This window comes from Conger conger, chromosome 17 (genome assembly GCF_963514075.1).
Source record: "Conger conger chromosome 17, fConCon1.1, whole genome shotgun sequence".
In the NCBI taxonomy this organism is placed as follows: domain Eukaryota; kingdom Metazoa; phylum Chordata; class Actinopteri; order Anguilliformes; family Congridae; genus Conger; species Conger conger.
Window position 1 is genome coordinate 19,218,496 of NC_083776.1, and position 27,376 is coordinate 19,245,871.

At 41.4% G+C, this 27,376-nt stretch overlaps 1 protein-coding gene across 1 annotated transcript; it reads left to right on the plus strand.

Annotated features, from left to right (window-relative positions):
• tbx15 (T-box transcription factor 15) lies at positions 1 to 27,376 on the plus strand. Its single transcript, XM_061226458.1, has 8 exons — positions 1 to 531; positions 7,613 to 7,823; positions 11,468 to 11,569; positions 15,142 to 15,313; positions 18,797 to 18,964; positions 20,870 to 20,934; positions 23,398 to 23,495; positions 25,174 to 27,376. The coding sequence occupies exons 1-8, from the start codon at positions 330 to 332 to the stop codon at positions 26,001 to 26,003; spliced, it is 1,848 nt and encodes a 615-aa protein (XP_061082442.1). The 5' UTR covers positions 1 to 329; the 3' UTR covers positions 26,004 to 27,376.

Genomic DNA, 27,376 nt, shown 5'->3' on the forward strand with positions numbered 1-27,376 from the left:
GAGAGTGTACGTGAACGTGATAGCGATATAGACTATTGCAAAGGCAATAAGGAGGGGTGAAGGCAGAAAGGGGACCTAGTAAGTAGAATTACCGGACAAACAACCTTTTTTCTGGCGGGGGTTCGAACAAACAGAGCCCCAGAAGGAAATGGCACCTCCCCGCTCGAAACGCTTTCTCTAGCCAACTTTTATTAGTCCTAGTATCTGGATTACTTTTTTTTTATCTTTGGAGAGTGCTTTCGCTTTTCAACAGTCTGTATATATTTTGTTTCCTTTACTCGGCTCTGGAAGGAGGATTTTTGTTCTCTGTGGGATTTTCCGTGTAAGAGATGACTGACAGGAGGCGATCTGCCGCCGCGCTGAGTTCGAGGGCGCACGCCTTTTCGGTGGAAGCTCTTATCGGGACGAACAAGAAGAGGAAACTCAGAGGCTGGGAGGAAAAGGAATTGGAATTGTCCATGGAAAGCCTCGATACCAACGGACCGTTAGGAGACGGCGAGGACCCTGCGCATTGTCTGGATATTGACCCGGGTTAGTGTATAGTGGCAATTTAAGCGCAATCGTTCTAGGTCTTTTTTATGTTTCCTAACTCTTCACACAAAACATTGTGTTGTTGCACGCGTAGGCTATATATGTTTGCCCATGTGAAAAAAACACACACTAGCATTGTTTTCGTATAACGCGTAAATGCTATTCTTTATTAGTAATGCATTTATAAGAGACAATCAACGCTTGGCCTATAAAATGTAGGTTCCCACGAGATGATACAACAGCCATCCATGTTAAGAATATCTTCATGAGATGGGGTAGCCTATCATATGTGGATGTAAGGTTTGCATTTACTAAAATGGCAGCACAACATAGGCTACAATATTTTAGCACCCATAAATCTTCAGGGCTGACACAATGTGAGAAGTTCTCCGCTGAAATAAATAATCGATTCAAGACTCAATATACCCGAGTGAGGGCCGAGGCATACCATTCTCGCAAAAGTATTCCCCAGGTCCCTTTCTGTGGGAGATTTTTCGGAGATCGGGTTTTGTTTTGATATTCAACAGTTGTTACGTGGCTATGGTACAATTTAAGCAATGACAGATTTCTTGATGTGAAATGTTCTTTGACAAAAATTTTAATCCACGAAATAATGTTTGTACTTTCTTAAACCATTTCAAGAAGGCCTTTGTGAAGGACACTTTATGACCTCTGTTTACAATTACAAAAACAACAACAACAGCATCAGTACTAATAATGATAATGATAATCCGTAATTAAGATTATTAAAATCACGACCATGGGTAATTGAGATTAAACATCTTTATTTATGATAGCTCACGAAGGCCGAATTATTTGACTTTATATCTGTTGCTGTTCTTCACAATAATTCCCTTTATTTAATAAACGTGTATATTGGATTTAAAGTAGCTTCTCTTTTATTTACAAATAGGCTACGCATATATGTCAAATCATTACGTAAAAATTCCTTCAAATTCTTTGAAAAGTGAAGACCATATGAAATCAAACTTGTTTAGGTTTACTCATGCTTGTATGTGTAAGAAATCGCGTAATTTCAGGCCATATTTTCTCATGATGAATTTTTTTTTTTTTAATGTTTATAGAAAACGTATGCAGGCGCTCATAAAATAAAAATGCAGCCTGCATCAATTTTAAAGAATGCGACATTATTGTACTGAAAAAAACATACTCGCCGACAAAATGGCTTAAATTCTTGCAATTGTGGAACGTCTTCTTGCGCTACAGCGGTGCGCCATCTACAAGCTCAAACCTGAGCACATCAAACTGTTATACAGCCTATTCTACTTCTCACGTATCAGCAGGCAATCGCATATTTTAAAGCGCAAAAGATATATATTCATTTAGCCAGTATGCAATTTTTCTCTAGACAAAATCACTTTATGATTTGTGTTTCACGTGCGAGCATGGGAAACACCAGTCGACCGAAGAATCGAAGATATTTTAATAATTATCCCAATTTGGTACGCTCTTATATACAGAGATGAACCTATATATTAAATAAAGTACACCTGAACGTAGCCTATAGTTTGCCAACAAATCACATCAAAGCCCGGCATCAAACGTATCACTCATTTAAGCGACACCGCTCGAGACCCTTGCTACAGGAAGTCAGCGTGTGGTCTACTACATGCCGCGCATTCAAATAGTTTGATTGGATGGAGGCTATGATTAAATAAAAGGTATGCGGGTTGAAGCTGCCTTAAAGGTTATGTATAAAATGTGTACACGGAAAGGCTTAAATGACATAAGACAGGATCGTTTCACTTTTTTACAGGGCGCCTTCACAAATATTGCACATTTATGTGTGTCAAGTTCATGTCAGCTGGTCCAACATTTGTAAGAAATATTGAATTTAAATTAACACTTGAGAAACGTATGATTTGAGTTTAAAAATAGTTGTGAACTTGAATGGATTCACTTAAATGTATCATTGGTATAGGCCTACGTTATTTCAGGTTAGTTATCCCACTGAATTTAAATTAAACGCTCATCACTTATCTGGTTAAGAAAAACCTTGAGAATTCACCTTTTGACTGTCATGAAATTATTATTTTTCAGTGCAAGGCCGTTATCGTTGTGCATGATCGGTTGTGAAACAATTAATTGTAGATAAGGGGTGTTAGCTGTAATCGAATCAGGTTACTCTCGTCTGATTTATTTGATGTTATTTACATTTTCATGTTATATTTGAGGCATTTATCCAGATATATGATTGATTAACAACCATAATTAATTGATGATTCATGGATTAACAACGAGGATCGGTGTCTCGAACAGACACTGTCTCTTTCACACACTCAATCTGTCAAACTGTCTCTCTCCATCTTTTCTATCGCTCATCACTCTGTAAAGATATAAAGGTACAACTACTCAACTATCGACAATACTTCATGATATAAACTAAGCCTAAACTTTGCGTAATCAAGAAAACCAAAACCATATCCACAAAATGTTACAGAAAACAATGATTGGTCAAACGCAGTGATGCACATTCATATAGTAGCCTCTGGAAGTCTCAACAAGTGGGTGAGACGTTTTGCACACCATGCAAAAATGCATAATTTCATCAAATGTGTGCGAGAATTTTAAGCTTTTGAGATATAACATAAGATATAAGATTTCACAGAGGCAATTGCGCAGCCCTGTCATCATTCAAACTAACATTCAAATTAATTTCCTTGTATGAAGTGATAACCATTTGGGGTTTGAGCCTAAATAGCGCACTATTATGATTTTGAAACTGCAGAAGTAAATCGCCAGATGTCCTTAAGAGCTTCAACACTGCGTGTCGCAAAGTAAAAATGACATGGGATTATCACAAATATAGTGTCCAGAGATAACGAAGTGAATAACATTTTCATATGACAAGCACAACGACTTGAAGAAGAGGGAACAAAGGTGCGATGAACATGATGATAACTTTTAGCCACTGCGGTCTGCTGTGGGACATAATTTCAATCAACAACTGTTTATTTCGATGGGATAGTGGCTGTTCCTGAGTGTCGAGTTGATTGAAAATGCCGTGAAACTTGGGCCGTGAAGGGAAGCCTTTTTGTCAGTGCAGTCTTTGGAAGGTTGATGTCCCCTTGGAAGCTTGTGTCCACTCCGGTCTGCACCAATTACAGCTCGTTTCTGTGGTCTAAGCCTTTTGAAGCATGTTACACAAGCTGTATTTTAATGTAATTATATTTGTCACAAAGAAATTTGTGGAAGAAATATAAAAGCAACAAATAAAGCATCGCTTTTGATTGATGGGTTGCTGGAAAGTCCTGTAATTTCGAAAGAAATGCCTTATAATTAAATTATAAATGTGTATGTTTTAGGTTAGCGCAAGTGTTCATGGAGAGCAAGTCTCCACAGTTTTAACAGAAGTCTCCCTCCCTCCCTCTCTCACGCTCGCGCGCACACAAGGGAGGTTAAATGCAACTTGTTTTGCTCCCACAATTTTACAATTTTTCAAATGTTTATTTTCTGACAAATAATTATGCATTATGATGGCAAAACATTTCTGTACAGGTTTAATTGAAAACCATAATTCTGTGAATACTTATCGGTTCAATATAGTAGATTTAAAAATAAATAAATAAATAAATAAATAATTGTCGAACAATATTTGCACTGATATTTAAACGAATAGAAAACTCATTAATCTGATAAATATTAAATAGATTATTTGATTTTTTTTATTTATTTCAGGGTACCTTGTATGCCATTCATTCAAGGGTTGAAAAGATTAGACAGTAGACTCAATTAGTATGCAATTGGCGAGTAATTCAAATGAAATTAAACTGACACAAATAACATTTTGTTTACAGAGTGTTTTAAATGGATGAAAAAGCGCCCTGGCATTATTTTCGTTGCTCCAGGGTCCTTTCATATTTATCACAACAGAAACAGGCGCAACTGTTGCCCACTCGGATATGTGGCACTGTTAATACATTGATACACTGAAGTATGACATGCGTTGACGGTCAGCATAGAATGGGATTTCCATAACAATAGGCCTAAATTGTGTTGAAATATTGTGCCCAACTAATTGGATTTCCTTTTATTTGTGGGGTTCTGACAGCATATTCGTTCTATACATTCATAGTTTCTCACCTGTTTGGAGTAGAAACCTGATCCAGGCCGTCTGTGTTCCACCTCATTGTTTTAGTGAATTCAGCTCAGGGCTCAGAGAAACGGAATTAGTGCGTTTTCAACCCACACGACCGCTTAGACCGAACAAGGTCCGCTTCTCTTGCGCGGAAGCACTGAACGTGCAGTCGCTCTGTGAGGACCGGGGCCCACGGTGCTTAGTCATAATTAGTCACGCAGTTACGGTAATCAACGGATTAACTCCGCTAAAATGAGCAGTTTACGTCTTGCGCCTGCTGAGCTCCTGTGCGGTCCTCCCTGACACTGTAGCAGCTATTTCTTTCTACACTCTCAGGAAAAAAGCTGAAGTTTTGGCATGTCTCCATAGAACCATTTTCTAGTTCTTTGAGAAACCCTTTATCGTCGATGTGAAGTGTGAAAGCTCCCAGACAAAAGCACCTTTTAACTGGATAGAGTTCTTCTATGGAATCACCGGGTTCCTTTTGGGACTATTTGTGTAGCGTATGCCCCTGAATCAGTACTGGGTTCACCACAGGGTCCACCTAAACGACCAATCAGCACATGAATCATCATTGGCTTGTGGTACTGCAGCAGTGGGGATGCAGCGCTGATCAGAGAAAAACAACACATCACCTCTTCAGCAGTCCACGGCAGGCCCAAGCATGCACAGGGTCTGACTGGGAGCAGTGAAATGTTGAAGGCTCAACTCTGACTCGGCGGGGCATAGGGAGCTGGGGCCGATGACAGCGGCAGTGAATCGACACCGCACAGAAAACTCTGCGGGCGAGGGCAGCCGAGGTCCCGGCTCAGTTCCGTGTTCCTGCGCTCTCCAGAAAGGGGGGTGGGGAGAGAGACATGTCATTCCAATTACACTGAAAGCGCTTTCTCGGAGAGACGTTGAAAGGTCGTTCTTTTTCTCTCTCTCTCTGTGGTCGGTCTACTCTTCACACGGGGTATCTTCACGCGGCCCTCGGAAAGCTCTTGCGTTCTTGCTGCTCCTCAGCGAGGATGTTCTATCATCTGGGCTTCGAAAAACAAGCCAGATGTTTTATGAGGCATGACGAAGCAACACTTACACGTTGTTAATAATAATTTGGTAAATTTGCCATAGCGAATGATCAAATAAATTACCCATTCCATCCCATCTCTTTGGTCTGTGTTCCTCCATTAATATTTTAGTGGCCCTGCACACACTTCTGTGTCTTAACCCCCACGACTGAAATTATTCAGAAATGCTTGTTAGGTGACTTATTGATCTGTAAAATATTGAAATTTATCTCCTTTTTAATTTTATTAGAAGGAAAGTCAGCCTCCAGTGTCTGCGACAAAGCTATATTTTGACTACTTTCATTCTTCACTGCCTGATTGACCACTCTTTGCTTAAGATTGATCAATAGATTAACAATACTCTTTAAGTAGTATGAAGATTAAATACACAGCATCAGATGCATAATTCTAAAGGCTCAACTTGCCCTGCCCAACCTTTGCAGTCAAACCTTTCAAGACCATAACACAAAGGAAGCTCCAGTACCAGTCTGATTTAAATTAATCCTGGGCACTGCCAGCACCTTCAGGATAGATTTATTTGAAGACATTAATAACGAAGGTTGTTAACTTGGCAAGATATTCCAGGACGCCCTTCATGTTCCATAAACCTAGCAATGGCACGTCAAGGTCAGCGTATGTTTACGACATGCCATGAAATATAGCAGGGCGAATCTGCATCTACCATGTCCCCTTAACCTTATCTTTCAGGCCAAGACAACAAAATCTCTCGTTCAAAACCAATTATACTGCCTAAAATATAACCATCAAATTAGCTATATTGCTGAGTTGAATATTCTTCATGAAAAAGAATATAATTGCAACCGATTTCTAACGTTTTATTATTATCAGCTATAATAAGCAATAATCTTTTAACACTGTGAAATGTGATTTGCTTAAAATAAGTATAGGGGGTTGAACTGTAAAAACACATTTGTGAAATTAAACTACTGAATGTTGAACGTTTGCAAACGCATTAGTAAATCCAAGGCAATTAGCACAAGAGCGTCTTCACAATGTTATGCCTCGGTTAGTAATTCAAGCACATTTCGCGTTTTACTGAGGATTAATTAAACCCACTGCACGGACTGTATAAAGAAATCTAGTATCTGTGAAGCAGGCTTTGTGGCTAAAATATTTATATAGTGCAGACAAGTGAAATTAAGTGGTTCAAAATGACACAGCCAATCAAACTGGACAATGACATCTCATATTTAAAACCCATTATTTCCTGTTGATGGAGGCCTGTCTTCGGTGGTCAGCTACAATCTGTCTCATCTGTGGTCCTTCTGGAAATACAGTATTCTGTTCTAAAAAAAAAAAAAAAAAAAAAAAAAGACTGCTGTGAACGTCCCTCAAATGCTCATATCTGCTCAAAATAAAATACTATTGTTCAAATAGCAGTGCATGACTGCCATGGAAAAACAGGGCTTTGTTTGCTAAAAGGAAACAGTATAGAGTAACAAGGTAAAATTCAGGACCAGGTACCATCTACAACGTTTTAGAAAATCAAGATTTCTGTCATGAAGTAGGCCTACTTATATATTTAAGTCTGTCACTTAATTATTTGTGCTTTTTTAATTTACTATAACTAAAAGTTATATAGACTTTGAGGTAATATTATATTACATAAATATGGATATATATATATATATATATATATATATATATATATATATATATATATATGATATTCTAGACCATAGCCTACACATTAAAAACAAAAAATGTCTAAGATCTGAGGAATTTACGCGTTGTCTCAACTATGGCAGTTGATCCCAGTAGTGCCGTTCTATGTTTGTTCTTACTGAACGATATTATTTTAACGGTAAAAAAGAGGACCTGCTTATTCGAACCAGGCTCTATGGTGAGCTTCTGTCACTGGCGACACTTATCCCTTCTACCTTTTAAAATATATATATATATTCTCGCGCAGATTCGGAGGCCAGCCCCGGCTCAGACAGTGAGGGCTTGGCCGAGAGGACGTCTTGTTCGTTCGGCTCCCCCTCGGACCTGACGCCCACCCCCTGCGACCCCTCACCATCCTCCTCCTCCATGGAGGAGATCCAGGTGGAGCTGCAGTGCGCTGACCTCTGGAAGCGGTTCCACGACATAGGCACGGAGATGATCATCACGAAAGCCGGCAGGTAATTTACCTCCCAAACCCAGCACACTGCTAGACATAGGCCCAGTCCCAGCGCAAAGGACTTTCAAACTACCCGGCAGCGACGCGTAAAATGTTGATAGAATGTATATAAAAGTTAGAAATGCCAAATGTTTAATCACATCAACGCGCGAGGGAAGATATACTGATTGTTGTCCAAGCCTCTAACGCCCTCGCAAGCGAATGCGATTTAGCGTAATGTGAATAAATGTTTAGCTACTTATTTATGCATAGACTATATCTTGCATCGGATTTCTGTTGTTAAAAGCATCCTGCACGACCACGCTAAGTGGAAAAGGATGCGGCCGGCGACAAGTCCACGCAATTGTTTTTACGCAGAAAAGCCGTTGCGTAGAGGGAATAGGCTAACTCAAGCACACTATGTTTTGGGGGTGCTAATGTGTTTCATATGGGGGCAAAAGGGCTCTGGACGCACGAGCGCTGCTCTGTAATGACGAGCCATAGGTCTGCTTGACGCAGGCAGAGGGCCGTTCCTGCGATTACCGACAATGGAGAACCAGCGCCAAATGGGTACTGTTTCTAATTAATTTTAAATATGTTTATGATTTTCTTGCTCCTTTGGGCAGCAATTAGGCTATTTGACAAACGGAGAGTATAATTTACACAGTGGCCGGGGAAAACCTTCCCACTCTCATTCTTTCTCTCGGGTCGCGTGGTATTTCCTCTTGCATGTATAATTTTACGATAAACTCAATATTGAAATGGAATTTGTGGAATAGCCAAGGACTTTTTAATTAGACGCCCGCTGCATTTTCGAAATATGCATACAATGGTCGCTGTTTTTTAAAATTGCAGTGAACCCGACGAGGTTGTGCCAATCCAGATAAAAACTGAACTTGAATGCCACCACAGAGCACAGGAAGAGGAAATTACCATCCTTTTATTTTTTGCTTATAAGGCAACACTAGCCTGAGTTCTGAACGAAGCACACTTTGTGGATATTATATTCGCCTAGGCTGCAGTAACGACATCAGATATGGCCTTTTGCTGTACCCGCAATTTCCGAACCAGTGTTTTCTTTCCATTTCCATTAAAAAAAACAATCGATAGACACTAGCGGTTTAATTCTGCTCTTTATTTATACTTTATCTGTACTGTAGGTTTAGGTGGATTTCCCATTGCAGAATGAATAGTTGAAACTTTAGTGTCGTTAATTTTCCTTTGATAGGCCTAGATTAAATGTATGTGGAGATTAGGAGTCTACGAAAAAACAAGAAACGGATAATCGAATCGGTCGAACAGTGAATATAACATATTTCCTGAAATATTCAGATTTTAGTATTAATATTAATAATTGCACAATTTACATACCACTACTACTGATGTTGATACTACTACTACTACTACTACTACTACTACTACTACTACTACTCCTATAATACTAATAGCAATTATTAGAAGAAGAAGAAGAAGAAGAAGAAGAAGAAGAAGAATATGACATAGGCCTACACACACACACACACACACACACACATATATATATATATATATATATATATATATATATATATATATATATATATATATATAAATATACAGGTAGTACAGTTTGAAAGTATAATCGATAATAATAAGCACACAGATGCACATTGTAGAGTTGAATCTTTAATTGAAAATAAATAAGTAAATGAGTAATACACAATTGTAAATGCATAGCCTAATTGTATATTTGTTATAACCTTTGACCTCAAACAATAAATTAAATCTTATTAAATCTATAAAATCTCATAAATGGTGTACATTTTGTCTGAACCATGAATTGTTCCATTGCAATGCAGTAGGCTACTTTTAAAGACTCATCAATTTAAAAAGTAAATTCTTCTTCTTCTTCTTCTTCTTCTTCTTCTTCTTCTTCTTATTATTATTATTATTATTATTATTATTATTATTATTATTATTATTGTTATTATTATTACAGTAATACAAATTGTGTGTTATCTCTTGTTAAGAATGTGCGGTTAATACAAATTCAACTTTAATACAGTGGCACAGTCACAGTCTTGTAAGGGGAATTTTAGACGACGTGCGAACGACTGAGAGCAGAATACATAGACATTTTAGATTGACTAAATGTAATTATACACCACAGAGGACATGTTAGCAGTCTGAATGTTTTTTTTCTGCTGTTCATGAAGTGGAACGAGAGGTAAAGGAAAGTACCTATTTAATGCTACGTATATGTTCTGGAAGTTTGGAACGAGTAATTTCAGCGAATTAGCTCATTTGTTGTATCAGGAACTATGCGATATATGCCTTCAACCCCGAGCAACAGCGATGCCATAAATATGGAATTTCTTTCCAAAGTGGTTTAAAATTAAATTAGTTATATTTATTAATTTAAGTGGTTCTGCTTTAGTAACACAGGGCCTCTGTGAATACGCTGTTTTTTTTTTATACCTCCCCGAATAATGACCCTGTACTTTTCAAAGGGAGAGGAAGGGAAAATGGCCCTCTCATTATAAGAGCAAAGATTTATGACGCAAAATGAAAATACAGCTTTTTGAAATTTAAAATGGAGAGTTAACTTAAAATGGCTTGTTCGTGCTGTTTAAATGGCTGCCTTGTTAAGAACGTTAATTATTTTAATAACTTTCAGTAGATGGCTGTAGTTTGTGAGGAGTTTGTGAGAAGTGCTGCATCCAGATTGCGGGGGGAAAGGCTCATCGTATCCCGTTAACTAAGCTACGTCCTCACCTCACAGAACACACTCCATTCCTTAACCTCAGTAATACAAACTACTACAGTGTGAGAGGCCTGTGAATAAATGTGTATAAGAGAAAAATAATCAGGCGACTTACAGTATTTACATTTTTATGTTATTTTTTTCTCCACTCATTTTAGTACCACAGTGTGGTGAGTTTGCACTGCTCTGATATCCAGATTTTACTTTTAAATATTTTTTTTATTTCATGAAAGGGAGAAGTAGAAGTCCGATGAAAGAATCTCGCACTCTCTCCTACCTTTACCAATGATGGTAAATAAAATGTGGGTTTCAGTCGACTTCTCACAAGAAGGATTTTGATACCGGTAGTTTCGTCAAAAAGGAAAGCTCTTTTTACTGTTGGCAAGATATTCTGTCTCTGTCTTTCTCTTTGTCTGTCTCTCCGGGTCTCTGAGTTCAGTGGGCAGTGTCTGTCTTTCTGTCTTTCTGTCTTTCCATCTTTCCGTGTGTCAGTGTACAGCTGACCCCTGTTGGCCCTGCCTAACACAGCTGGGACCAAACTAAAGACGAGAACTCCATGGCATTGATTCCACTGGAAAGCTGAAGCTGTCTCTTTACATCAGTGACAAATTCAAGGCCGAATTGCTTTTGACATAATGATTTAATTTAGTGTTACTTTCACTTTTGTTTAAACAAAGTTAAATTTGGTTAAAATCATAACTGAAGTGTATTATTGTTATTCATTAAAATGCAGCTTTTGCCATTTTCCCCATTGTTATTCATCAGTATGATGAAAGTAAAGGGGTTGGTCGATTTGTAGGTCCAGTCAATTTTTTTCATGGAATTTCATGGTATCTTTGTACTTTTACCTTTACTTTTAGCATGTCCAGCAACTGATATATCTGGCATGATGTTTTTAAATGTCTCTTTCTGTCTCATCTCAGGAGGATGTTCCCCGCCATGAGAGTGAAGATATTAGGCCTTGATCCACACCAGCAGTACTACATCGCCATGGACATAGTGCCAGTAGACAACAAAAGATACAGGTGAGTAACCCACACTATTACACACACACACACGCACACTCACACACGTACATGCACACTCACATACATGCGTGCATGCGCACACACACACATGCACACTCACATACACACATACATGCACACACACGCGCATGCACACTCACATACATGCGTGCATCCACACACACACACACACACACTCACATACACACGTACACACGTACCTGCACACACACACACGCCAACAAAAGCGTGCAGACGAATATCAAAAATACATAGTCTGGACATACTGATTATAGCATTGAGTGGATGCTTATTTACTGAGGAACTTCCTTTTTAATAAAAAGACCCCCCAAAAAACGACATGTTTGGTCAGTATCAGACACTTAATGTAAGGCTGCTCATATTAACAGTCCAGTTTCTGAATTTATTGTACTCTACTGTATAATTAAAATACAACTTTTTTCATATTTTTCATAAAATAAGTTTTCATACTGGGCCAGTAGACACATAGAAGTGGATTGAAGAGAATTTCAAAAATCACAGAAGATTTTCAAAGCCATGCTTGTAAAATTGGAACTTGTAAAATTCTTCATGGCTGTGGAATTTCCCACAAGGCATTGCAAACTGCTGTGTAGCTCTGGAAATATAAAGCTTTTCTGATGAAATGCAACGTATTCATTCTATTTGTGGCATTTCAAACAACGGAAAACACTCAAATAAAGGCTGAAATAGTCACTTTTACGGACTTATTTAAACATTTTCTCTTATTCTCTGGCTCTGTATCCCAGCTGCTGAAGCTGCTTTTTAGTGATATTGAAACTTTATACTGAAGTACAAGGCGAAAGGAGAACAAATTATTCAGTCCAGATGCTGCACCTCGTCGTTCTAAATGTTCACCATTTTCACCTTTTAAAGTACACACACACACACACACACACTCACAGACACGCACACACTCACAGACACACACACACACACACACACACACACACACACGCACACTGCTCACATCCTGGACTGTGTTCAGTGCTACCACACACACAAGCAAGCATGCACATATGTATGCATGTATGCATTTGCATACACACACTTATACACACATGCACAGGCACACACACACAAATACACTTACGCCCACACACACACAAATACATACAGACATCTGCGCACACACAGACGCACACACACATACTCTCTAGTTTTCACACGCTTGTCTGCCCTTGAGGGCAGTGTAATGGTGATACTGTCAGTCAGGAAATGTAATCTACTGCCTGTGTGTGTGTGTCTGTGAGTGTGTGTGTGTGCATGTCTATGAGTGTGTGTGTCTGTCCATGCGTGCATGCATCTGGTTGTGCATGTGTGTTTATGAACATGTACGCATGCATATGCATATGCATATGTGTGTGCGTGGAGAGGGATTTCTGTATAAATGACTGTCACATGAAGTCCATTTGGACTGGCCTCTTTGGAGTGTGTGTTTGGACTGTGAGAGGAGGCAGAATCAGTTTAAGCTGTGCATGCGTGGAGTGTTGAGCGATGAGGAATAAGACTGATAAGTGTGTGTGTAGGGGGGGGGGGGGTTTCCCTCTTTGTCCAAAGCGGTGTTATATATAGTCCAATCTTTGATTCCGCTGGTGCCAGATGGCAGATTTAAGAAAGATGAAAGGGACTAATGAAATTTCAGTTCTGTTTCAGGCTAAGGTTTCTCCCGTCTTTAACACTTTCCCTGCTATGCAGACCATAACCCTAAACAGCGCTTCAAACAGGAAATTACAGGAGTGCCTTGCATTCTCAGAGGGGGGTCGCAGGTGCATTCAATACTTGTAAGCAATAACAAGGGGGGGTGGGGGTGAAAATGAGAATTTGGTCCACGTTATACTCTTTAATGATGGCTTCGGCCAGGCGATTCCGCTGAGCGCTTTCTACCACGACGAGCTCTGCCAGAACTAAAGGCAAACAGCTGTCTGTTTCAGGCTTGTAGCGCCGTTAGCCTCTTACAGGCCGCAGAAAGAATGCTCTGTTTCGGTCGGGTCAGAAGAAGACATCACGGTACGATATGCGAAATGAGAAGAGTTGTAAGTACACCGATGCTATGATGTCAGTGCCTTTTTCGCAATGAAGGCATTTTGTATGCAAATGAGCGAGAGAAAAAAGACATTGTCGTCGAGCAGTGCAGATGCTGCCAAGGGCTCTGTTTTCCCCTCTGCTTCAAACTCTGCATGTATGCCAAGTTGATAAACCACAGTCCAACAGTCCACAGTGTTTCTGCATCTCTGAAGCAATGCTGTCATGCACCTACAATGTAATAAATGTGCTATTGATTCTCCTCCAGCGCTTACGGGCAGCAGATAGCACCAGTAAAAAGTTCCTGAGCTGTGGTCCGGAGAAGTCACAGTTCCGGGTTTTTTTTAAAGTAAACACGCAAGGAAAACTAGAAAAACTAGGACACAAGTAAATAGAGCAGGTGGAAATACAAATAAAACAAATACAAACTTAAAATTTTCTACAACATCGTGCTCTTGAGCAGGGGTGGCCAACCCTGGTCCTGGAGAGCCGCAGGGTGTGCTGGTTTTTGTTTTCACCTTTAATACAACAACCACTTTAGACCCAAGAAGCCAGGTGAGGTGAGTTAACTGTGTAATCGACTGCTTTAATTGATCACTTAAGCACCAAGTAACAACAAAAACCTGCAGACCCTGCGGCTCTCCAGGACCAGGGTTGCTCTATACACTGTAATGCAAATATTGCAGAAATCACAGAAAATTGTTGGCATGCACTGCTAAGTGCACTCTCAGAAATAAAGATAGGCAAAGTGCCTAAAAAGGGGAGGTACCCTGTCGGTACATAAAATATGTACAGCAATATATATTTCATTTGTTCTTGCTTGGAAAATGTTTTACCCAAAGAGAACCTTACTGTACTTTCAGGGTACATTTGATCATTTGTGATTGGGTGAGGGGCAGAGCCTGCGTTTGATGCTCCTCCCCTCTGTTGTCAAACCCATTTGTTATAATGGAATTTTTAACACATTTCTGTTATATCCATCTGCCACTATGCCGTGCCGGCCAGCGGAGGTTGGGCTGCTCCGTCTATAGCCAGGTTCCTCCTGAGATTTCTTCCCATCGGGGAGTTTTTTCCTACCACTGTCTGAGGGTTTTTCGCCACACTAGAGTTATTTTTTACCTCTCTTGCTATTTTGGGGGTTCAGGTGTGGTGTTTGCCTTTCCACTACTCTGTAAAGCATCTTTGTGACAGCCTTCTGTAAAAAGGGCTATACAAATAAATCTGAATTGTTGTGTGCTTTTTCCTTCTGTGATCTGAGTTTCACGGCTGTAAATGAAATTTGGAGTAATAAAACACATAGGAACATGATATGTCTCAGAAATAAAGGTAGAAAAGTGCCTAAAGTGCATAAAGTTGTACCCCTAGTCTCTTAATTCCTGAGTGCGGATGGTTTGAGTCAACTCAGTTGCAGGGGCGAGGGGTGGAACCTATGTCTGATGCGCTGTGTTTCTCCTCCATTTTATGTTCTGTGTGGCGCCTCCATTTTGTGTTCTGTGCTTGATGGCTGTGTGGTCTCCCTTCCTCAGATATGTGTACCACAGCTCCAAATGGATGGTGGCAGGCAACGCAGACTCCCCCGTCCCCCCGCGCGTCTACATCCACCCTGACTCCCTGGCCTCCGGGGACACCTGGATGAGGCAGGTGGTCAGCTTCGACAAGCTGAAGCTCACCAACAACGAGCTGGACGACCAGGGACATGTGAGTACCGTCGTATCACATCACAAAAACACACACGCACACACACACGCACACACACGCATGCACGCACACGCATGCACCCGCACACACACATGCACACTGCGTCGCAGCACTCTGTGCTTGGGACATTGCTTCGCTTTAAGCTGAACTGGGGTACAGGCCAGTAGTTACAGGTTTTTGTTAGCCTTTAGTTTTCTGACTGCTTGCTTGACACCTCTATAAAACAACCAGGCAGTACTTTACACCTATCGGTATCCCTCCATGGTTTTTAACTGACACAAGACCAGGAACGTGGAGCACGTCTGTCCCATTAAACGTCCGAGACGACCAGCCCGCTGAAAATCCAGTTTTAAAGAGTTTACTACATGCAGAAAATCCCACCTAAATCTCCAGCGATCCCCTTGTCTGTATGATCTAATGCCCGGCCACTTCATCGAGAGTGGCGACAGAGATGTTTTCGTTAAGCGCCGTAGGCCACACCCCACTGTCCCCGCAGTGTGATGTCATCCTCCACTGTCATGAGTCACAGTGATAGTGAATAATGGACTGACATCAGCTTGGGGGTTATAGTAGCTCAAACGCTTAACGCCATTTCCCTTTCAACGTTTAGCATTCTCACTGTGTTTTGTTAAGGTTTTTATTTGGTTAGCATTGTTTCCTACACTCCACCTATGGTAGAGGGTTCCATAAAGAACTAAAAAGGGTTCATTTGTGGCGACAAGCCAAATAACCATTTTTTTTCTGAGGGTGTATGAATGACTGAGAAAATGTATTGTGTTGCCTGGATTTTTGTTCTCATTGGTTGACCACCCGTGAGTTGTTGTGGGTTTTCATACCATAACACATTTTTAGTATTGAATTGCATGCCCATCTGGCTGTAACAGAAATTAAAATTTCTATCTTTTCTTTCCTTCCTGGTATTGTCTTTGGTTCACTGTCTATAAACCACAAACATAATTTTTCTACCAGGAAACCATAATGTCAATGCATTATGACAACGATAAAGTATTTTAAAGTAAGAAGAAAATATTGCAATTTCAAAGAAACAGACATTTTATTTCTGTAATATTTTTCATGTTCAGAAGAAATAATTCTGTAAAATTACAGAAGTGTATATCAAAACATCAAGTGTATATCTCACGTGTCATGTATTTTTCACAAGCGGAAGATTATTCTTAATTATAACTTCTGTTAAAAAACATTTACAAACAGCTTCACAAAATGTTGACATCAGTATTGTTTTAGAACATCTATACAACAAAACAAAAGTGTAGTGATGCTCCAAACATTACTCAGGGAAGTATGAGTGCTCCGTGGTTTTATGTTTGTATGGTTTTATATCCAGTTTCAGGATTGTTTTTGTGTGCTGCCCTGCTTCACTCTTGGCAGTTGGTGCTCAGTCCTTAAATCAGGGTGAGGGAGCCTTTGGCAGGAGAGAGGTCACTGTGTGCGCGGGCTGTCCTCAGGCCCACTCCTCCAGCCGCAGATTGGGGATTTTCCCCCCCTGGGACGGCCTCGCAGAAGGGATGGCATTCAGCGCCGGGCGTAGTGTTTTGGGCGAGCTGAGAAGCGGCATTGAGGGTGAAACCTGGCAGGGAGCAGAGGGGCTGGTGGGTGTTTTCCTGGGGGTTCGCTGCTCTGCGGGTTTGCCCCACGGCTGCCATACGCGCACTGCTGTTTCGCTGTCTGCAGTATCTGCGCTGTTATCGCGGTGCGGGGCTGAATGCAGCAGTGTGTGGGTTTAAGTTTTAGGGCGGGGAGCGTGTTTCTGGGGGCGGGCCGGTGGGTCCTGAAGGCAGAATGAAAGACGGCCGGGTGGGGGAAGGGGGTTCGGAGGGGGAAGGGCGGGGGTGGCATCCTCTGCGGAAAGGCTTGGCTTCTCTCGCCCGTACCCCCCTCCCCCCCCCACACCTCCTACCCCCCTCAGGACCCACTTGAGCGGACTCATCTGGACGGTGCCAAGTTCAGCTGTTTACCACATCTGACACTTAACAGAGGCACAGCATCCACAGCAGCATTAACCCCTACAAAAGTGCCTGACAGTCTCAGAGATAGAGTACACATACCTGTCGCTGGGGCGGTACCATATGGGTACATAAGATTGTTCCCCTAGACAGCAGTATATTAATTTGTAAATGTATTGCTTGGAAAACGTACTCATTTGTACCAAAAGAGAATATTACTGTACTTTCATTGTACATTTAGGACATTTGACCCTTGAAGAACAAAAATGTACCTCCACTGTCACTTTATTTCTTAGAGTGTATCACGCTTCTTTCAGAAGAATATCACATGTCCTATGTGAGATCCTGCAGAGATAGTGATTTTATTTTATTAATAATAATAGTAATAATAATAATAATTCCTTGCATTTATATAACGCTTTTCTCACACTCAAAGTGCTTTACAGGGATGAAAGGGAAACTCGCCTCAACCACCATCAATGTTTAGCACCCACCTGGGTGATGCACGGCTGCCATTTTGTGTAAGAATGCTCACCACACATCAGCTGAGATGGCCTTTAGCGTCTGCCTGTGTTCACAGGACTGCCGATTGAAGGGGTGGGGGGTGGGCTGGGGGGTTAGGGCAGAAAATTAAATTGACTGTCACAGTTTTTGTGCTGCTTTCAAAGTTCCCTTTTTTTGTTTGACCCTGTAGTCCTTTAGTAGCATCAAGGGACGTGGCTCACTTTGAGTGTAATTAGAAACACACGTAAGACCGGAGGGGATGGTAGATACGCCACGCCAGCACGTTGGCCTCCCTTTGGTGTGAAATCTTCACGTTCATTGCTCTTGACCTGTTCTCATTGGTTACACAGCCAAAAGGCATTAAAACTCTTGGGGTGGCCTTGCCCCCCCCCCCCCCCCCATGACCACCCCACCCCCATTTCCCACCCCAAATATAACTAAAACCCCTTTGGTTCTAAAAAGGCCACAGCAGTCGTACTTATGTTTGAACATAAATGTAAACTGTACAGATTCTTGGTGCATAGGCCTCGGAAGTCTGATGTTACTCATATTACTAATAAATTAAACATTTCTAATTTATTACACAAATGAGTAATAGCTATCGGCAATGTGCGTGAATGGTCACTGAAAATGCAACCAGATAAAGCCCTGTGCGTGATGTTATTATTATGCAATGCGTTGCTAACCACTTTGCCGTAGCAATTTGCTTTTTACATTTACACAGATTTGACACACATTTTATTAGACAATAAAAATTTTATGAAAAGCATTCTTTTTTCATTTACAAACAAACATCCAAATGTCATAATTTATTTGAAAGGATTTCGAAAAAATATTAAGTTCTGCCATAGACCGCCTGATTTTTTGATCCCGAAGTCGGAAAATGCTAACGATCCATTGATATTTCCGAAGGGAATGACGACAGGACTTCTGAAGCCTATTGTAGTTCAAGCCTTTGAAGTATGGAGAAGCACACACTGGCTGATGGGAGTTGTGGTTTTTGATCCGGCCCCAGGTCATCCTGCACTCCATGCATAAGTACCAGCCGCGGGTTCATGTCATCCGGAAGGACTGCAGCAGCGACCTCTCGCCCACCAAGCCCGTCCCCAGCGGAGAGGGGGTCCGTACCTTCAGCTTCCCCGAGACCGTCTTCACCACCGTCACGGCCTACCAGAACCAGCAGGTCAGCGCACCTTACCATTTCTCTCATATACAGCAGAAAAATACATATTTTTATCCTTATGGTAAAAACGGGAGATGTTCTCCTAAAAACACAATGGTGAGGGCATGGTCTGTTTAGGATCCCAGTGAGCAAAAGCCAGAATCTAGGCTTGTGGAGACATTTTCACATAACCTGACTATGTTAACCCCAACTTAACTCAGGTTTTACCCGAGTATAGCCAGACTACCTCCTTGCCAGCAAGGAAACTTTCACATTTCACCAAAATGTGACTAAATGGTCTTTCACTGACCTTTCACAACACAAATCTTCACTGGGATCATTCCTGTTAATAGGGTAGACTGTTGACATTTACCTTTTGAATTTGACAGTTGAACAAAGGAGAAACTAAGGCGCATAACACCGCCCCCAGAATGTGAATTCACACGATCCCTCTGCCTAATAATATGTGCTTTATTTTTAATCAAGATAAGAAGTCCAAAGTCATTGTCATTTTAGTAGTGTAGATTCTCTTCGGCATATTCTTCTGTATATTCTTTCTTTGGCTGCCACAAAATAGTCCCACCAATCAGCAATGAGCAAGCAGAAACATCCCACCAATGAAACAAAGGCAGTTTAATCACCATGGCCCCAGTGAGTTTATTGGAACACTCACACCTCCCGTGTTCCGTTCTGAGGCACGGAACAGGCCCTGGTTTTCCACCACATGGATGACAGAGATGAGGCTGTCCTATCGTACTGCTCTGTTAGACATGATTTAAGGCCAGGAATGACTGATCAGCCCCCATTTCCTGTATTGACACAGGAGGACAGGGAATCACAACATGTGCCGGTCACGCACCACCTGCATTAAACATAAATACAGCAGTGTGAAGTGGTGGATTCAGGGACTCTGAGAGATTGGTTTGACTATGAGTCCAGGGGATGGGAGGTTTAGTGTGCAATGTGTAAAACGTGTAATGTTGTACAAATAAAAATATACATTTATTTTTTTGAAAAAGGTACGTACAGTAGGCCTAAGTGCACCAGCCATGGTATAATTCTGCAGCTGTGGAATTTTTGAATTTGGAGATGACCACACAGGTTGTGAAATCAGTTAGTAGTGAGGATAAATATGATTATAACTAAAAGCATGTCTCTATTTAACTTGGAATCACCCACCAATTATCAACATTAGCTATTATCCAGGGTTAATAATACAAATTAATTAATTTTGGCCTGAGATGATTGTGTTTAACACTGTCCAAAAAAAAATATTAAAATTATTTTTATCAACATTGATGCTTAATTAATTATGAAATCACATTATATGTTATTATACAATATGTACAATTTATAATGCAAGAAGTTTAGTACAGTATTATAGAATGATATTAAAGTATCTCTCAAATCACTAGATAAATTGTAGTAAAAAATCTGTCAGAAAAAGAATAGGATAAGCTGATTTGGGGTGAGATTCTGGAAGGGGGATTCTGTTCTGAATCATGGGTGGAGCCAGTTAAAATGGTTCAGGAACCCAATCCTCCGACTTACTGTGATTTTAGTCTGATCTCCAAATGAATGAAATTCAAGAGCTATTTGGTGTTTATTTCCCTCCAAAAACTGTTGTGTGAGAACAACCATTTGTGTTTTCAGCCACTATGGCTGCCTTGTGGATAGTAGTTAATGCTTATGAATTGTACTTATTTTAAATTGATGTATGGTTAATTTATCACTAAGTTGAAAAAGTATTAAAAAGGTTTAAATCTGAATGAAATACATGGCAACTTGTAAGCTTAGCAATTTGTGACAAAACCCACAGGATAGTTTTTAACAACTGAGGTAAATTAATCAGATGCATTTATGACCATATTGTATGCCCTTTTCATTTATTTTTTGTCTTTTTTTTAATCTATTTTGTTTTTACAGATCACCAGACTAAAGATTGACCGGAACCCATTCGCGAAAGGATTCCGGGACTCTGGTAGAAACAGGTGAGTTCTCGTAATCACTGCCTTTTGGGTACACAATCGGTCTTACTCCTTTAGCCTTTACTACAGATGGAATCCCTAATTGTGAAATAATGCCGAGATGTAGATTTTTCCTCTCAAATCATTTATTTCCCCACTCAACCAGTAAACTGCGGGGCCATTTGCGATGGGAAATAAGTGCTATGTGATTGTTTTTGAGGCACACACTGTGACAGTGAGTGGTGGTGGCCTGGGCTTTGTGCTGACGGAGCTGAATTATCATGTAACGGGGGGAAATGCCACAGCAGACCCACAGCACATGAAAGCGTGTTCATCTGGACCTCATTATCAGCACAGATATTTGAGACATCTTTTTTCATTTTCCCAACAATAGAGTGCCTGATTTATCAACTGTCATTAAAGGTTTATTGCAGACAAAGTACAGATCAAAGGATTATATCTACATATATAAATATATATGTATACAAACACACACATGCGTAGACACACACACATACACACACATGCATTGCGGTGACCAACTTTGCATATAAAAGCATAAATTATAAAAGTACTTTATATTAATTTGTGAGTAATAATTTGCACACGGATATGGCATAATATGATTTCCTGTTTATTTAGAAACATTTTTTATTTTACTTGAATGTCTCAAATACTCAATTCAGAATATCAGATATGCCCGGCCACTATATTGACTTGAAAACACTTTCAGGTCAGAGGTAAAAACACATTTTAATTCAATTCAGGTCTTAATTATTCAGTGCAATTGCTCAGTGTTTTACAACAAAAAAGGAGAAAAGGCTATCATATTTGATGTATTTACTTACCTTTAGGAATTGCATAAAAAGTATTATAATATGAAATGTGTAGGCCTTACATTGACGTTTTTAGTAATAAAAATAAAATAGCATAAATAAACAAACCAAAAATAAATAAATAAAAGAAAGAACATAAAATAAACAAAGAGCTACAATCTACAATCTACCATGAGTGTGCATACTTAGTGCTCTCCGCTTCTGTTTTAAGTTACCTTGAGTGTGCATACTCAGTGCTCTCTGCTTCTGTTTAAAGTTACTGTCAGTGTGCATACTTAGTGCTCACTGCTTCTGTTTAAACTTACCATGAGTGTGCATACTTAGTGCTCTCTGCTTCTGTTTAAAGTTAGCATGAGTGTGCATACTTAGTGCTCTCCACTTCTGTTTAAAGTTACCATGAGTGTGCATATTTAGTGCTCTCCACTTCTGTTTAAAGTTACCATGAGTGTGCATACTTAGTGCTCTCTGCTTCTGTTTAAAGTTACCATGAGTGTGCATACTTAGTGCTCCCCGCTTCTGTTTAAAGTTACCATGAGTGTGCATACTTAGTGCTCTCCACTTCTGTTTAAAGTTACCATGAGTGTGCATACTTAGTGCTCTCCACTTCTGTTTAAAGTTACCATGAGTGTGCATACTTAGTGCTCTCCACTTCTGTTTAAAGTTACCATGAGTGTGCATACTTAGTGCTCTCCACTTCTGTTTAAAGTTACCATGAGTGTGCATACTTAGTGCTCTCCACTTCTGTTTAAAGTTACCATGAGTGTGCATACTTAGTGCTCTCCACTTCTGTTTAAAGTTACCATGAGTGTGCATACTTAGTGCTCTCCACTTCTGTTTAAAGTTACCTGAAAGCATAGAAAGCTTTGCCGGTGGCATTGATGTAGTGTAATGCTGAGCATGTGCCAGACATGCAGAACGAGAGGCACTGCTATACTGTATTTTCTTCTTCTTCTTCTACTCTCACGCGTCCCTTAATGAGCTGCCCTGGCTGAAAATAAACAGTTGGTTTTAAAGATTGAAAAAAACAAGAGTGCGGCTCACAGATGAAGCACGTAAAAAATAATAATAAAGAACACTAATGTTAATACGTCACATCATACTTTTTAAAATTTTATTTAAGTTGTTGTATCACTGGTTGTTTGTTTTTTCATTGTATCTTAACTTAATGCTAAACCTAATGCTTTACGGTATGCTACGGTAAGAAAATGCATGGCTCAAAGGGTAAACTTTACAGTATAATGCCGGTAGTGTACATTTAATCTTGATCATTATGAACGAGCGGAGCAGAGGAATGATGCTGGAGTGTCTCTGCAGGTGATTAGCTTGTCCCTGTAATGTGCCAGAGTGGCTGGAGGATTATAACTCCTGAAATAACATCAGTAGGAAAGAGCCTTTTTCATGGTACAGGCCCAACAGTTCTGAGCAGAATAAATCATGCTGGAAAAAGACCTGTGTCAAGATTTGGGATGAAATGTCATTCAGATTTATGTGCACTATAAAAACCTGGTCCTTTTTAAAATGGTTCCCCTCCGAGTTTCCTTTGCCGCTCACTCACTCACTCTCTCTCTCTTCTCTCTCTCTCTCTCTCTCTCTCTCTCTCTCATTCTCACACACACACACACACACACACACACATAAACAAACACCACAGGACTGGACTGGAGGCGATTATGGAAACCTATGCCTTCTGGAGGCCTCCAGTGCGAACTCTCACCTTTGAAGACTTCACCAACATGCAGAAACAGCAGGGTACGTGCTGCTCCAACATGCCTTCGCAGAACGCGTCTGAGGTACTGCAGGCTAGAAGCACCTGCCGCCAGGTGTTCACCAGTCTGGAGGTGAAGTGAATCTGTGGACCCATCCTATAATTCGAGCCAACCAAGAAATTAGCCGAATAATATGGGTGCTGTGGGGAATTAGTGCTAAACCCCACTCCCTCCTCAGATGAACTATCCGGCCACAGCTCTTACAGTTCTCACGGCGTGAAAGCTTTTTTTCTTGCTCTTTCATGCGTGTGACAACATTGTATTATCGTCTTTTTTTAATAGATTACGTCTGTTTATAATCTGCTCATTCAAATCAGTTATGTGCTAATTAGGCCCCACTGACAAGCTCTCTCCCCGTTTTAATGAGACTGAACTCAGGGCCTCGGCCACATCAGACACGGGCCCGATGAAGCGATCAGAGATCCCCCTCTGTGTCGTCGAGGCTGTTTTCCCTCGTGCATGACAGTCGAGGAGAACCATCAATTTTCCAGCATGACATCACCGAGATCTCCGCTCTCGTACCGCGCAGAAGAGAGCGGAGCGCTGAGCTATTATCAAAGGCATATGGTGCGAAGTCAGGCCCTCGCCAAGAGTGGCCTGAATTATTTAGCAATGCGGGGTTTTGAACTAAGCTCTTTTTTTTTTAAAAGGAAATCTGGCCAGATTCTTATTAATAAAAAAATATGTGATTGATTTCCCATAGCTGTCCTATTGTTCCAAGAACCTGACATATCGAATGCGAGTCTGCTCAGAGGCTGTTTTCCCCCCTCTGTACATGCATATATGTGAGAATTATATATACAGTACATTTTGTTGAGGGCAGGACTATATATTTGTCTTTAGGAGACCAATACCGTTGCCCAATCTGTCCTTTTGGTGAGGCAAGAGCAGCTTGATTTAAAGTGACATGTCCCATTAGGTATATGGTGAACCGTAGAATGACATGTCTTTGGATGAGGAACGGAATATGTTGCGTGTCTATTATTCCGTCATTCCAATGGGGTCCAACTAAAAAAAAAGGAAGAAACCAGGAACATACTTTTGATTAATATAATAGGAAAGGGTTTTGAAAGGCTTGCATTGCACTCACAATAAACTGCTTTGTTTATTGCTTTAAATTTTACTGTAACAGTTGTGCTTTTATGTTATGTGATTGCTTTTAAGTTGCTTTTCAATAGTTTTTATTAAAACCACCTGTAAGATTGTATTCTATAAACATAACCATTTCTCATTGTGAGTGCTGTGACTATTTTTCATGTAATGAGCTGTAATGTGGATTGAAGGTCCAGAACCTGGTCAGTCTCTCAAAATGTACTTATTTGTACCCAAAGAGAACATTGCTGTACTTTCAGTGTACATTTGGGAAATTTGAACATTGAAGGACAAAAATGTACACAAAGACATTTTACTGAGTATCTAAGATAAGATACGATATGACTGAACCCTGAGAGGTAATTGGTCCTCTGCATTTGACCCATCCTAGTTACAGTAGGCAGCCACAGTGCAGCTCCCAGCGACCAACTCCAGTTCTGAAACCAGTGCCTAAGGGCAGTGGCAGGAGCACACCTAACCTGACACTGTTTTTCAATGTGCGAGGAAACCAGTGGCCTCTGCAGGCGTTGTAGTGTACACTGACCCCATCTGCTGGCCGTGTTTTTCAGGCGGGAGCACCGGCACCTCCCCCACCACCTCCAGCACGGGCACCCCGTCCCCGTCCGGGCCCTCCCACCTCCTGTCCCCCTCCTGCTCCCCGCCCACCTTTCACCTGGCCCCCAACACCTTCAACGTGGGCTGCAGAGAGAGCCAGCTGTGCAACCTCAACCTGTCCGAATACCCGGCCTGCGCCCGCAGCAACATGGCGGCCCTGCAGGGCTATGGCGGGCTGGCTGATGGCTCGTACGGCCGGCTGCAGACAGCAGGGGGCGCCGTGGGCTCCACCCAACCCTCCGACTCCTTCCTGCCCCAGAGGACTTCCTCCCTGATCGCCGCGGGGATGCAGGCCGGTGCGCACGTCTCGCTGCCCGGCAGCGGCGGCGGAGGTAAGATGGACGCCTACGGCGGCCAGCTGGGGTCCTTCCCCGGCTCGCAGCTTCAGTACGTGATGCAGGCGGGCGGCGGCTCGGCCCCCGGCCCCGGCCCCGGAGCCTCCTCCGGCTCCTCCGCCTCCTCGGCGCACATGTTCGGCGGCGGCCACCACATGCAGCAGGGATCCTACAACGCCTTCTCCCTCCACAACCCCTACAACCTGTACGGATACAACTTCCCCGGCTCCCCCCGCCTGGCCACCAGCCCCGAGAAGCTGACAGCGGCCCAGAGCGGCCTGCTCTGCTCCCCCTCTGCGGGCGGGGCCTTCGCGGAGCGCCAGTACCTGTCCAACGGGATGGACGGGGTTCACATGATCGGCAGTCCCGCCGGCAGCCAGCAGGGGGCGAGCTCCTGTGATGGCCGGCAGTACGGGTCCTCCTCCCAGATGTCCGTGCACATGGTGTAAACTGGAAGCACTGCCATTGGCTGATGATGCTGATGATGATGATGATGATGATGACCCGTGCTTGTCTTTTTCTTTGTTTGTCTCACGATTTGATTTTTTTCTTTCTTTCTCTGTTTCCATGTTTTGTTAATAAGTCTGTAATCAAACGAAGGGAAAATACATGTCATTAATATTTGTGAACCATTATCTGATGTGACACTTACGTGCCGCCTGCTAAGCTACAAAACGGCAGACATTTCTCACAAGGACTTTTCTCACAATGTTTTAACGTTTTAATTGACTGGCTGGAAGCAAGTCTATTTTATGTGCTGTTATGGAATTGCCTCTAGAAAATGTTACTCTCTGTATGTCTTGGACCCACTCACAGTGATTTTTACCATCACACACACACAGGTCTCTTGCTTGGAACAGCTGACGGAAAGGCCACACTGTGAGTCTATTTTACGATGGATCACAAATATACCGGGAGGAAAGAATAAAGTCTCTGTTTGACAGGACGTGTACTGCTCTCAGGCCTAAGCTGAACATTTCACCAGCCCGGGCCTGACCACCATGAGGAAAGGACGGGGTGAACAGAAACTGCATAACCAAGGAGGAAAGAGAGTTTTGACCGATGCACAGTTTTTACAGCCATTGGCTGGGGCATTTCAATGGAAAGAGTGAGTAATAGTGTATGTCATTGTGCTCGAATGCAACACTTGGACAGACTTTGCCAAAGGACTCTAAAACCAAAATGGAGGAAGGAGGAGGGGAGGTTGGACGATAAAGGTGTCCACAACCGTGGGAACTGTCTGAGAGGACTGCAAGTGGTTCTGAATCATTCTGAGAAGGGTCCACAATGGTTCTGAATCTTGAGTGAGGCAGACAGCGAATCTGAATCCTTGAGTCGCATCCAGAATGATTCTGAATCTTTTCTAGCAAACCCGCAGAGATCCAAATCATACTAAGATGAGCCTACAATGTTTCTGAATCATTGATATGGGCACACAATGGTAATCATTCTCAGACCACTATACAATTTAACAGCATGACAGTCTCCTGTCCCTTCTCCTGCTATTCTGGCAGACCTCATCATATAGATTATGTTTTTTGTTTCTTTTTGGAATATACATGATGGTGAGTGCAAGCAAAATTATAAGCTTTGAAGTTGTTGAGTGCAAATACAAAATAAGAAAATGGAAAGTTTTAAGTATGTTTTGGTGTGTTGTAGATAACTGTATTTATATGCCTAGCAATATTACAATTACATTGATACCAAAGGGCCAGTGAGGTGTGTCTAGAATGTAAAATAAAATGAAGCTTAAAAAAGAAGGATATCAATGAAAAACAAGGCCTGCTACAAAAAGAACTGTAAATAAAAGTGCCAAGCACAA